The following is a 12,361-nucleotide window of genomic DNA, read 5'->3' as shown; positions in this document are numbered from 1 at the left end:
TCTGTGTTTCGTTGGACTGTTTCTGATACCTCTCTCTCTCTCCGTTTTCCACCTGAGTTAAAGCTGGGAGTATCTGCAGAGCCGCTACAACGTCACATGCCAATTCCCCACCGCTATCACCAGGAGGATTCTGCAGAGCGGCAGATGACTCTGCCGAAGGCAGTCTCCCTGTTTGTTTGATAATAGTACTTTACCCTTTTTTTGATAAATACGCCCTAGTATTTGGCTAACTATGAACTACCTGTCTGTGCCGTTGCGTTTGAGGTCGGTTACAAACCATAACAATATGTTTACTCATTTTGATGTATTCAGGTAAGTCATTCCACAACTTCACTCCACAAATGGATATGCACATGCTTTTCAGCGTAGTGTGTACCATTGGTTGTTTAAGATTCCCTCTCCTTCTTAAATTATATTATCCTTCCCTGTCTCTGAACCATCTTTGAATGTTGCCTGGGATTATTTTTATTTTTATTTGGCTTTGTACTTTGTATACAATGAGAGCAGTTTTGAAATCATCTAGGTCCATACATTTCAATGTTTGTAGCTTTATAAATAAGTTATTTGTGTGTTCATAATATCCAACATTGTTGACTATTCTTATTGCTTTTTTTTGCATGGTGCATATTGGTTGTAGAGTGCTTTTGTAGGTGTTACCCCACACTTCCGCACAGTAGTTCATATATGGAAGGAAGAGCGTACAGTACAGTGTATAGTGTTTTTTTGGTTTATCTTACATAAAACACAAACACTTCGTGCCAATTTTGTTCTGACATATTTGACTTGAGGTTTCCAGTTGAGTTTGTGGTATATTATTACACCCAGAAATGTATTCTCAAATACCCTTTCTAGTTTAATACTATCAATCATTAGTTCAACCGGTGTGTTTTCTTGTATATCACATTTACCAAATATCATGAATTTGGTTTTCTTTATATTTAATGATCATTTATTTGCATCAAACCACACTTTCAGCTTGGATATTGGATAGCTCAGCTGCCACATTCTTTAACAACTTTTGGAGGTTCTCTCCCTCACAGAAGACATTTGTATCGTCAGCAAAAATGTCATTTTTTTTTTATTTTAGATGCATTACCTATATCATTTATGTACAGTATGAATAATTTGGGGCCTAGAATTGACCCTTGCGGCACACCACAGCTTATGTTTGACTGAGTGGAACTGTACTCCCCCAACTGCACAAACTGTTGTCTTTGTTCTAGGTAACTTTTTAACCATTTGAGCCCTACTCCTCTGATCCCATACCTTTCCAATTTTAGTAGCAGAATATCATGATTTATAGTGTCAAAAGCCTTCTTGAGATCTATGAAGACCCCTATTGCAAACTTCTTATTATCAATTATGCTTGTCAGTTCTTCTACTAGGTCCATTAGTGCCAATGACGTTGAATGATTCGATCTAAATCCATATTGACTGTCTATAAGTAATGCGTGTTTATCAATTAAACTGTCCAACCGTGCAGCAAATAATTTTTCCATTATCTTTGAGAACTGGGAAAGGAGAGAAACTGGCCTGTAATTGGTGAATAGATTTTTCTCACCTGCTTTGAAGATCGGTATGACTTTAGCAGTTTTCATTTTGGTGGAAAAGTCACCCAGTTTGAATGAAAGGTTACATATATGCACTAAAGGGTCTGCTATGGCTATGATTACTTGTTTAATTAAGGTCATGTCAATGCCATTCCAATCTGTTGATGTTTTATTCTTAAAATTGTTCACAGTATCAATAATTTCCTGTTTATCCGTATTTCTCATATTTCTCGTATTTATATAAATGCATTTACCATTTGATTCAGTTATAGAGAAGGTCATGGGCCCTCATTTATCAATAATGCGTAGAAAGTGTTCTATTTTCGTTCCTATGCACGGAATTTAGAATGTCTACGCACAGAAAAATCGTGATTTATCAACCGTGCGTGCACAGGTCATACGCACACTCCATGTTGATAAATACCATTGTTCTTACCGTCTATGCTCGTGCATGATTAACCATATATGGTAATGAAACACCCCCATGGGATGTGAAATAATGCTAAGCCGAGCGAACTATGAGAAACTTCACTGAGAGCGAGATTGATCACGGAGGTCTAACCAACAATTTGAACGTATACAGCATTTCCCATTGTGAACAATCTTATTTGGAAACATGACACACAGAATAATAGTATTTAGCGTTTTATTTTAAACAATATTTAATCGTATGATTATAGATATTTTTTGAGAATAAATAAATCCAATGAAGTTGTCAATTTCACAGACAACTCCGCTGAGGAGGAGGGAGTGTGTAGACTATCTTCTGTGCCAAGGATGTTGACTGACCCAGTCCTGCTACAGAACCAGCACATTGACAGAAATAAATGACAAGCTGACCCGACATTAAACACTGTAATGACTGAAATGAACGAGCCGCTGAAGCACACTGTATGTGCAACCCAATGGAGAATACAAACTCGTAACCACTATTTTGCGCTTGCGTTTGCCATATACCATATACTGCAAAATAAATGCCTTTTTTCGTTGAGGTTTTTTCAAGTTAGATTAAGACCTTGCAAGGGTAGACTTACTTAAAACTGCTGTCTGATCCTCTTGACTGAATTGCTTCTTTCAGCAGGCCAACTCTGCGCTTTACAATGCCTGAATGCATGAATGAATTATTATTTTATCTTTATTTAACAGATTGCAGAATGGGTACAATACAGTACGGCTCAATACACACCATTTTTGGTCTTTTTCCCCCTCCATTTTCCTCAGATTTTCTCCCATCCCAATGTTAGTCGTATGCCAATTCCCAGTCCCTTCCTGGTCGCTGCGCACTTACCCCCCACAGTCAGATCATCTGGGAGAGTGGAGGCTACCACGTGCTTCCTCCGACACACGTCCAGCCAATCACCGCTTCTTTTCACCTGGCAGCGCGGATTCTCATCGAGAGGGCGTAGTGTGTGGGAGGACCACACTATCCCCCTCGAGTCCTATCCGCGCTTAGCAGGCGCCCCGACCGAACTGTAGGAGTCGCTGTTTACAACGACCCAGACCCACCCCGCCAGCTTCTCCCACCCTCTAATACAGCCAATTGTATTAGTGCAGACGGCCAGCCAAGCTGGTGACAACCCCGGAGCTGTGAGCCGGATTCGAACAGGCGAATCCAGCTCACAGCTCCGGGGCTGGTGACGAACGCAATCTCCGCTCGGCCACCTAACCGCCAATACACACAATTGTTAAGGGGATGCAGACCAGAGAAAGACGTTTGTCTTGTTTACATCAGGGTCCCCCATTTTCAAGTCATACATGACATACAGGTATATAGTACTGTTACATTTGTGACATACGATATGCAAATATACAGTACTGTTACCCATAGATCCTGACAGAGAGTATATATACATATGATGGGGAGGAGACTGTACATTAGGAGGGGGTGGGTGGGTGGGAGAGAAATATACATACGGTGGGGAGAGAATATATACATACGGTGGGGAGGAGCTGTCTATTAGGAGGGGGTGGGGGGGTTTGGACATTTACGGTGGCCTGTTTCGAATTGCAGGCTCCCGTAGGTGCTCTTTAAGAGCGGTTTTGAATGTGGGTAGGGATTCACATTCCTTTACAGCTTTGGGTAGGGCGTTCCACATTGATGTGGCATAATTGCGAAACTTGTTTAGTCCCTTGTTTGAGCCTATTGTGCGCGTGTGAGCCTGTGGTTTTTGTCAGAGTCATTATGGCTTCAGTGGATAACCCCGATCTGCATTTAAGTGATGTTTTAATTACATATACCTCAGTAATAACATTACAATTGAATTAAATACAATTAGGCCTGAATGAGTCGTGTTCCTCCCGGCCACCGGCAACGACATTATCAGCGAAATGCACATCACAGATTATCTGTACATTGACTGAGTGGAATCACGTTCAGATAACTGGATTTGTTTATTGATGGAGCTTTGAAAGCTACATGGGTACAGTATATTGCCCCGATTATGTTGGGTAACCTGGCTTAAAGTCCTCTCTTGGCCTCGGCCTGCTATTATTATTGATATATGGATATTGTATGTAGTTGGGGGTTGGGGAAATTACGACATCCAACACTGCGTTTTGTTCCACGCTACAATTTGGGTCCCAAATTGCGGTACAAATCAAGGAGAATGTGTCTCGGGTAGCGGACTCTACTTAATATTATTATGTTCTCTCTCTGCAAATAGACTGCCCAATATCTCTGAAAACACTGCGAGAAGTACTCCTATAATAACGCTATGAACCAGGCTGAATTCATTCGGAAACACCTATTCCAAATGCTATTTATAGGGTTTGACAATAATTACACTAATGTCGCTATTTTACAATGAACTATAATGAATTACGGGTCATACAGAACACGTCAGTGTTGAAACCAATGCATGAAACTGATGAAAGCTTATTCCGTCCGTCTGCAGTCTTCATATCCTACCGCTTGGTGACATGTACGCATGGTCTGAGCTGTGCGTGGATATGCACAATCTCAAGCACACGTTCATTAGAAATGATTGTATGCACGGTTTACGCACATACAGTATCTGCGTGTACGCACCATTGATAAATGAGGGCCCAGGTCTTCTGTTGTGACAGTAGCTTGTTTAGTAATAGTAGCGTACGGCAGACTGACCACGGGCCTCAGAGCCTCTGAGCAAGGCACAGTACACCAGTCAGGGTCATCCTGGAGATTGTTATTGGCGTGTGTCTCTTTCATATACAGTAGTATTGTAGGCTCCCAGTAGCAGGCAGTGTCCAATCCCATTCCCCGGTCAGTCAGTACTTGCAGTATATCTGGTAACTGGCGGTTAGGATGGTCCCTCCAAATTCAAGAAATGAGGTCACAGAGGAGTGACCAATGACATCACTGGGAACCTCTCAACTTCAATCAATGGTTAAATGGCTGATATGACCAACCCTCTCTCTCTCTCTCTCATCACTGATAGCTTTCATTCACAGAAAAGTCTTGAGGAAGGTTTTTGTAACTCATTATATTGTTGTGTGACAATATAACGGGCAGACCCCAGGTGGTGAGAGCAGGCAACTGCACCTCCTCATCCATCACTCTCAACATAGGGGCCCCCCAGGGCTGTGTTCTGAGTCCCCTCCTCTACTCCCTGTACACACATGACTGTGTGGCACAGTGGAACAACAACACAATCATCAAATTTGCTGACGACACAGTAGTGGTGGGCCTGATCTCTGCAAACAACGAGTGGGCCTACCTGGAGGAGGTCAAGGTTCTAGCGGGATGGTGTCAAGAGAACAGCCTCTCCCTGAACGCCAGCAAAACAAAGGAGATGATTGTGGACTTTAGGAGGTCGGGGGTCAGGGACTACAGCCCCCTCAGCATCGACGGGGCACCGGTTGAGAGAGTGAACAGTTTTAAGTACCTCGGAGTCCACATATCCGAGGACTTGACATGGACCACACACATTGACAGTGTTGTGAAGAAGGCACGGCAACGCCTCTACTTCCTCAGGCGCCTAAGGAAGTTCCAAGTCAGTCAGAAGATCCTTAAGAACTTCTACTCATGCACAATAGAGAGCATCCTGACTGGCAATATCACCTCCTGGTTTGGGAATAGCACCGCACAAGACCGTAGCAGACTACAGAGAGTGGCCCGTTCAGCCAAACGCACAATTGGAGGGGGGCTTCCCACTCTCCAGGGCATTTACAACAAGCGGTGCATGGGCAAGGCTAAGAGAATTATCAAAGACTCGAGCCACCCAAACAACTGCCTCTTTGAACTGCTGCGGTCAGGCAAGCGATACCGGAGTCTCATGGCAAGCACAGAGAGACTCAGAAGAAGCTTCTATCCCCAGGCCATCAAGATGCTCAACGAACAATAACACTATGTAACAACCATCAAATGCACTCACAGCACACACATCCACACGCACACACTCACTTTAAACATACAACTCACTGCAGCACCCACTTTAACCACTTTAGAACACCTAAGCACACTTTATATTTATTGGTAAAGAATTTGCACTACAACCCATACCTCTACAACCCAACTGTAACTGAGGGGTACAATTCCCTGACTGTATTGATAAGTATGGTATCATTAAACCACTACCGCTTTATGTACTTTAATTACTGGCCATACAGTACATGATATATAAATATGATGAACACTTCCCACAATGAATCGGTTCCACACAAAGTGGTAATTAAGTATTTATTGCAGCAAAAGGTACATAATATACTTCTCTATTTTACTTTGGATGCGCTTATAAGGCAAAGGAATGTGCGTAGGCAAATCAATAATGAATGTCCATTCTCTGGTTACGCAGGAGGTAATTATACAACCTGAATCTTAGGGAATTATATCTATGGTACACTAGTAATATATAGCGGGAGATACTGGAAGGGTCCCCCCGGTTGTAAGCCAGCAGGGGTAGAGGATCTGTCGGTAGTAGAGAGTCTGGTCAACGATGACTAAGGAGACTCCAAGTACAGGAGACGGTGCAATAGTCTCTTGATCCACAGACGAATACAGCTGTTCTCCGTAGACTGTAGCTCCACAGTGAAGAAAGCTAGCCGGCCTCAGGCTCTCTGAGGCGCAGACTCGACGTGGCTCCTCACAGGGTAAATCCCACACGTGTAGGCGTCGGCGATTCTCCGCTCCATAAATCACAGGACCAAAACAAATATAATCCAGCCGCAAAGGGCTATGTAGTCGTCGGGTAGATTAATCCAGTGTACATGTCCACGCGGTTCTCGTCTAGGTCTCCTCGGGTGAAAGCGCCATGAAAGCAGCCCAGCCTGGATAAGCACTCTAGCTGATACGAGGAAGCGTTGGTGATGCTGGTCACTGTAGAACTTTAGCCGCACGATACACTATACACAAATAGACTATTACTGACTTAATAGAAATATGTCGCACTCGACGGTATAGCGCCAAACTCTGACAATTCAGTTATTAATTCGCACGCGGTCTCAATGCTCTATTTGGGGCCAAACAGGCCATACTTCACCGCACGGAGTATCGTGGGTGAGGCTTCAACTTATTGGGTAACTCTACTTCTGTATTCACCTGCGCCATATTTATATGCACGGCGAACAATCTAGTGCCAACCTCATTTCTGTCTCGTATTCCTGGGCAAGGCCAGGCATGTACAGACATGTCTTGACGGTAGCCTTGAACCTGACTCTGGAGGCATGGCCCTGGCGCCTGTGGACCGCTGTCCAATAGGAGAACGAAACATCATGGTCCGTACTAGGCTAAAGGGATATTCCGTGTATATGTACAAGGAATATACAAGGGATATCAAACGATATACAAATACTATGCAATATATATCAATCAATAAATATATATATTCGGTTTAATCTGATCCTTTGTAACACCAACTATTTTTTTATCCACTTTTTCTCCTTATTTTTCTATTATTTTCTCCCATCCCAATTTCGCTGTTTTCAATTCTCCCCTCCCCTGTCTTGAACGTTGCTCGCATATGCCCCCCACAGGTCAGTCGTAGGGAGGATAGAAGCCTTGCATCACGTGTCCCCTCCGGTACACGAGGAGGCAGCCTGTCACATCTTTTCACCTGCCAGCGCGGACTCTCATTGGCGAGGTGTAACGTGTGGGAGGCTCACACTACCCCCGCTATTTCCTGTCTCTGCTGTGCAGGCGTCCCCCAACCGACCTGTAGGAGTCGCTGTCCACAACGTCCAGATTACCACCCATCGTCATCCACCCGCTGGCTCTGCCAATTGAGCCAGTATGACAGCCGGCCCAAGCCGGAGGCAACGCCGACAGCCGGATTTGAACCCGGTGTCTCTTGCGTTGGTGATGAGCGCAATATCCGCTGCGCCACCCAGCCGCCCTCCCTAAACCTAACTCTAACTCTAACCCTAACCTGTCCAGTTCTGCGACTAGGATGAAAGGTGTGACACTTGTTGTTCACACGCTTAATAGTGATTGTTTTTTTAAAACAAACATGGATTATTGTAATGTGAGTCCAAGATGTGATACTGAGCTATGTTTTTGGCATACATAAAATATAGCCAACGCTATCCACAAACACACATGAAGAAAACCCTAACCCTAACCCATTTGACCAGAACTGCGACAAGAGTGACTCGAGGGTTAAAACATATTCTGTACATTCGCTCCTTAACCCTCGAGTCACCCTTGTCGCAATTCTGGTCAAATGGGTTAGGGTTAGGGTTTTCTTCATGTGTGTTTGTGGATAGCGTTGGCTATATTTTATGTATATGCCAGGAAAGTAGCTCAGTATCACATCTTTGACCTACATTACAATAATCCATGTTTGTTTTTTAAAAACAATCACTATTAAGCGTGTGAACAACAAGTGTCACACCTTTCACCCTAGTCGCAGAACTGGACAGGTTAGGGTTGGGCTTAGAGTTAGAGTTAGGGTTAGGGTTAGGGTAGGGTAACCCTAACCCCAACCCTAACTCCAACCCCAACCCCAACCCTAACCCTAATCCTAATTTAAGAAATGGTTAACATCCTGAAAATGGATAAATATTCGATATGTATGGTGAGGACTGAAGTTAATAATGATATTCATGAAAGAAAATTGGAACAATACATGAAAAAGATATGTTTTACTGAGATTGCAGTTTCGGTCACTAGGGAGACGGGTAGTTTTTTTTTTTTATATATATACATAAAAGACATTCGGCAAATAACGACGGGTCCGGGAATCGAACCCGGGTCGGCCGTGCCGCGACTCAGCGCGTTATGTGGTTCGCCACTGGGGTGCCCGGTAGTGGGTTTTTTAAAGGTTGACTCGAGGGTTAAGCCTAACCTTAACCTTAACTTAACCTAACCCTTACCTTAACCCCTAGCCTTAACCTAACCATAACCCTAACCTTAACCTAACCTTACCGTAACCCTAAAGGTAGTAGTAGTCAAATCTGTATTCTCAGCTGCTCCTCTAAACAGCAGCAGAGTGACTTGAATGCAAGACCTGGTGGTAAACTGTCTTATTTGTCTTGGAGGGATTAAAATACATGAATACTGAGGACTGTCTGAGCCATCAGTACCAAAACTGTCTGCTCCTATTTGATACCCTCTTTCATTATGATGGATGGATGGATGGATGGATGGATGGATGGATGGATGGATGGATGGATGGATGGATGGATGGATGGATGGATGGATGGATGGATGGATGGATGGATGGATGGATGGATGGATGGATGGACGAATGGATGGATGGAGAGATGGATGGAGAGATGGATGGAGAGATGGATGGAGAGATGGATGGAGAGATGTATAAAATAATGGAGGGATGATGAATGGATAGATGGATGGATGGATGGAAGGAAGGATGGATGGATGTACACTTTATTCATCTCTACTACAAAGACAGGAATTATTCTAACCAAGAGAAGATACAGACTCGTACTCTAACCAAGAGAAGATACAGACTCGTGCTCTAACCAAGAGAAGATACAGACTCGTGCTCTAACCAAGAGAAGATACAGACTCATACTCTAACCAAGAGAAGATACAGATGCAAATATATTCACGGTCTTGATTCAATTCAAAGTCTCCATTTCACAATATGATTCTCCCCATCTCTCTCTCTCGCTCTCTCTCTCTCTCTCTCTCTCTCTCTCTCTCTCTCTCTCTCTCTCTCTCTCTCTCTCTCTCTCTCTCAGTCTTAGAGATTCTCCAGCTGGTAACAAAGCGTGATCTCTTCCTGGCTGACACACACATCCTTGAACTGGAACAGGAGTGTAATGAGGTCATTGCTGAAGGGATTGTGGGTACGATGCCAGAGGATACGGTGACCAGCCCAGGGAACAAAGATGGCGGCCGTCGGAAAGCCAAGGATGTGGAATTGCTGTATGAAGCTCTGCAGAAAGAACTGTGGGCCGTTGTCAGAGAGTCACTTAGATCACCAACAGCTGGACCCAATCTGGGACTGGTGGTTCAGGTAATACAACTACAATACTACCACTACCTCTTCTACTACTAATAGAATAGAATCGAATAGAAATACTTTTTTGTACTACTACTACTACTACTACTACTACTACTACTACTACTACTACTACTACTACTACTACTACTACTACTACCAGGAGCGTAGCTGTAGATTGTGGGCCCCATGAAAGAATGTATCTGTAGGCCCCCAGTGAATGCGATTTATTTTTTTGCCATTTATTTATTGATGAAAACGCATAATATGGTTTTTACCTATACATTCGGATCAGCAGTTCAGCACCTGCACTGTTGGTGGGTGAGCCTAGTAAAGGATGTCGCATTGCGTTCATCTTCAATGAATGGACCAATGCAATAGTCTACCAAAGCCCCCCCTCTCTCTATATATATCTCACACACACACACACACACACACACACACACACACACACACACACACACACACACACACACACACACACACACACACACACACACACACACACACACACACACTTCAGAAACAAACATAGTATCAATGAGAGCATCAATAAATACATCACCTGAGTGATGTCTACTAAAAAAAAAAAAAAAAATTGGGCCCCCCCCCCCCAGTGCTGGGCCCTTGGAATCATCCTAAGCTACCCCCCCCCCCCCCCCAGCTACGCCCCTGACTACTACTACTATTACTACTGCTACTACCAGTACTCGAGTTGTGGGAAAAAAACAGGGGATGGTCAGGGCTGCAGATCTCATGACAAGTTTGGGGGGGTCGCAGAGTAGGGAGGTCCGGGGGCATCGTCCCCCGGTAGAACATTTTAATTATTTGAATACGCAAATGAAGCTTTAAACTAGAATTACAGAGTGGGAGTAGATACACTACTCTTGATAGCACATATTATTGGGGGGGACAATTCATATTTTTCTGATGATTAGCTGACACAAATGCTAACCTGGTTAAAGACATCCAAGTCCTCATGGTTTAGCTAGCTACGTTAGTTAACTATTGATAGATAACTTATTACATAATAATATGATATTGTAAGGAAGGGGCAGGACCAGATAAGCTTTGCTTCTTTCTGTCCCTTCTCGAACAAAACCATTTGTCTTGAGCTATGTTGATTATTGCTTCCATAGGAAGATATATTTAATATTCTTTGTATTTTATTTAGTTTTAGTTTTTTTTTGTTATTACAAATGTGTGTGTTTATGGTTGAAAATGTTCGAGATAAATAAAGATCAAATCAAATCTAACTGATGAAATTATCCCTCTTCTAACAAGAGAGAAAAACGTAGCTTAGCTTTAAACTCATTCATTGCTTATGTCTAGAGATTCCACCTTTGATAACTAAAGTAATGACCGTGCACTTGACGTACCTGTTATATTATATTTTGCCTTTTTAAACATGTCCCTTAGATTGCGCTGTCCTCCTGGTCGTTTGGCCATTACGATATTGATGACCGTAACTGGCTGCGCTAAGCCACCGACAGCTATCACAAGACACTAGACAGTATGGCCAGTACCGCGGGAATTTTTATAAAATATTCTGATATTTTCGCGGGTCTTGTGCAGTGGTCTTGTGCCACGCTGGCACGAGACGCGCACCGTTTGACAGTGATATGCGCAGCATATTTGCGAGTGCTCTCGTGACTGAGGAGAGGATGGCCCGCGGGAATTTCTATAAACATTCTGATACTTTGGGCGCCCTCGTGGCGCATACCATAGTGCCTCGCGCACCTACGCGGCCGACCCGGGTTCGATCCCAGCACCCGACGTTATTTGTCGCATGTCCTCCCCACCTCTCCTCTCGTTCGCCCTCTCCTCTGTCGGTCCTGCGTGACCAAGAAAAGCTGTAAAAATGCAAAAAAATATATATATTTTTTAAAACAAACATTCTGATACTTTGATGGAAGGGATGGGAAGGGCAGATGGCCGTTTTAGAAGGGGGATGATATTGACCGTTTTTATTTCAGGGGGGATGCCATCCCCCCTCAACTCGAGTACTGGCTACTACTACTACTACTACTACTACTACTGTTGCGTGAGACATTTTTGTCAGCAGAAGTCTCCACGTGTGCAGTCAACCAAAGTAGTTTGCTAACATCATCCTAGCTAGCATTCGACGTATAAAAAAAAAGACATGACCACATGGACTGAGTTTGGTCTGGGCTAAGAGACCGTTTATTTATGCACATGCTCTTTTATATCAAACACCTTGTCTGTTGTACGCATGCACGCTGTGATGTCATACAGGAGCAGACAGTCACACACATGACTTTGTCCACCAATTCAATATGCTCAACAACTACTACTACTACTACTACTACTACTACTACTACTACTACTACTACTACTACTACTACTACTACTACTACTACTACTACTACTACTACTACTACTACTACCTCTTCTACTACTACTGTAACT

The 12,361-nt window shown here is 43.5% G+C and overlaps 1 protein-coding gene across 1 annotated transcript in view; it reads left to right on the top strand.

Moving 5' to 3' along the window:
• The window catches only part of LOC311223763 (exocyst complex component 3-like protein 2), a 158,382-nt gene that overhangs the window by 80,186 nt on the left and 65,835 nt on the right, over positions 1–12,361 (top strand). Inside the window, exon 3 of the mRNA XM_084308532.1 lies at positions 9,669–9,946. Within this exon, the coding sequence (XP_084164658.1) occupies positions 9,669–9,946 (278 nt within the window). The remainder of the gene's footprint in view (positions 1–9,668; positions 9,947–12,361) is intronic.

Source organism: Notolepis coatsorum, assembly GCF_963971535.1.
Source record: "Notolepis coatsorum genome assembly, chromosome: 1".
Lineage (NCBI taxonomy): Eukaryota > Metazoa > Chordata > Actinopteri > Aulopiformes > Paralepididae > Notolepis > Notolepis coatsorum.
This window is presented reverse-complemented; position numbering and strand designations above follow the sequence as displayed.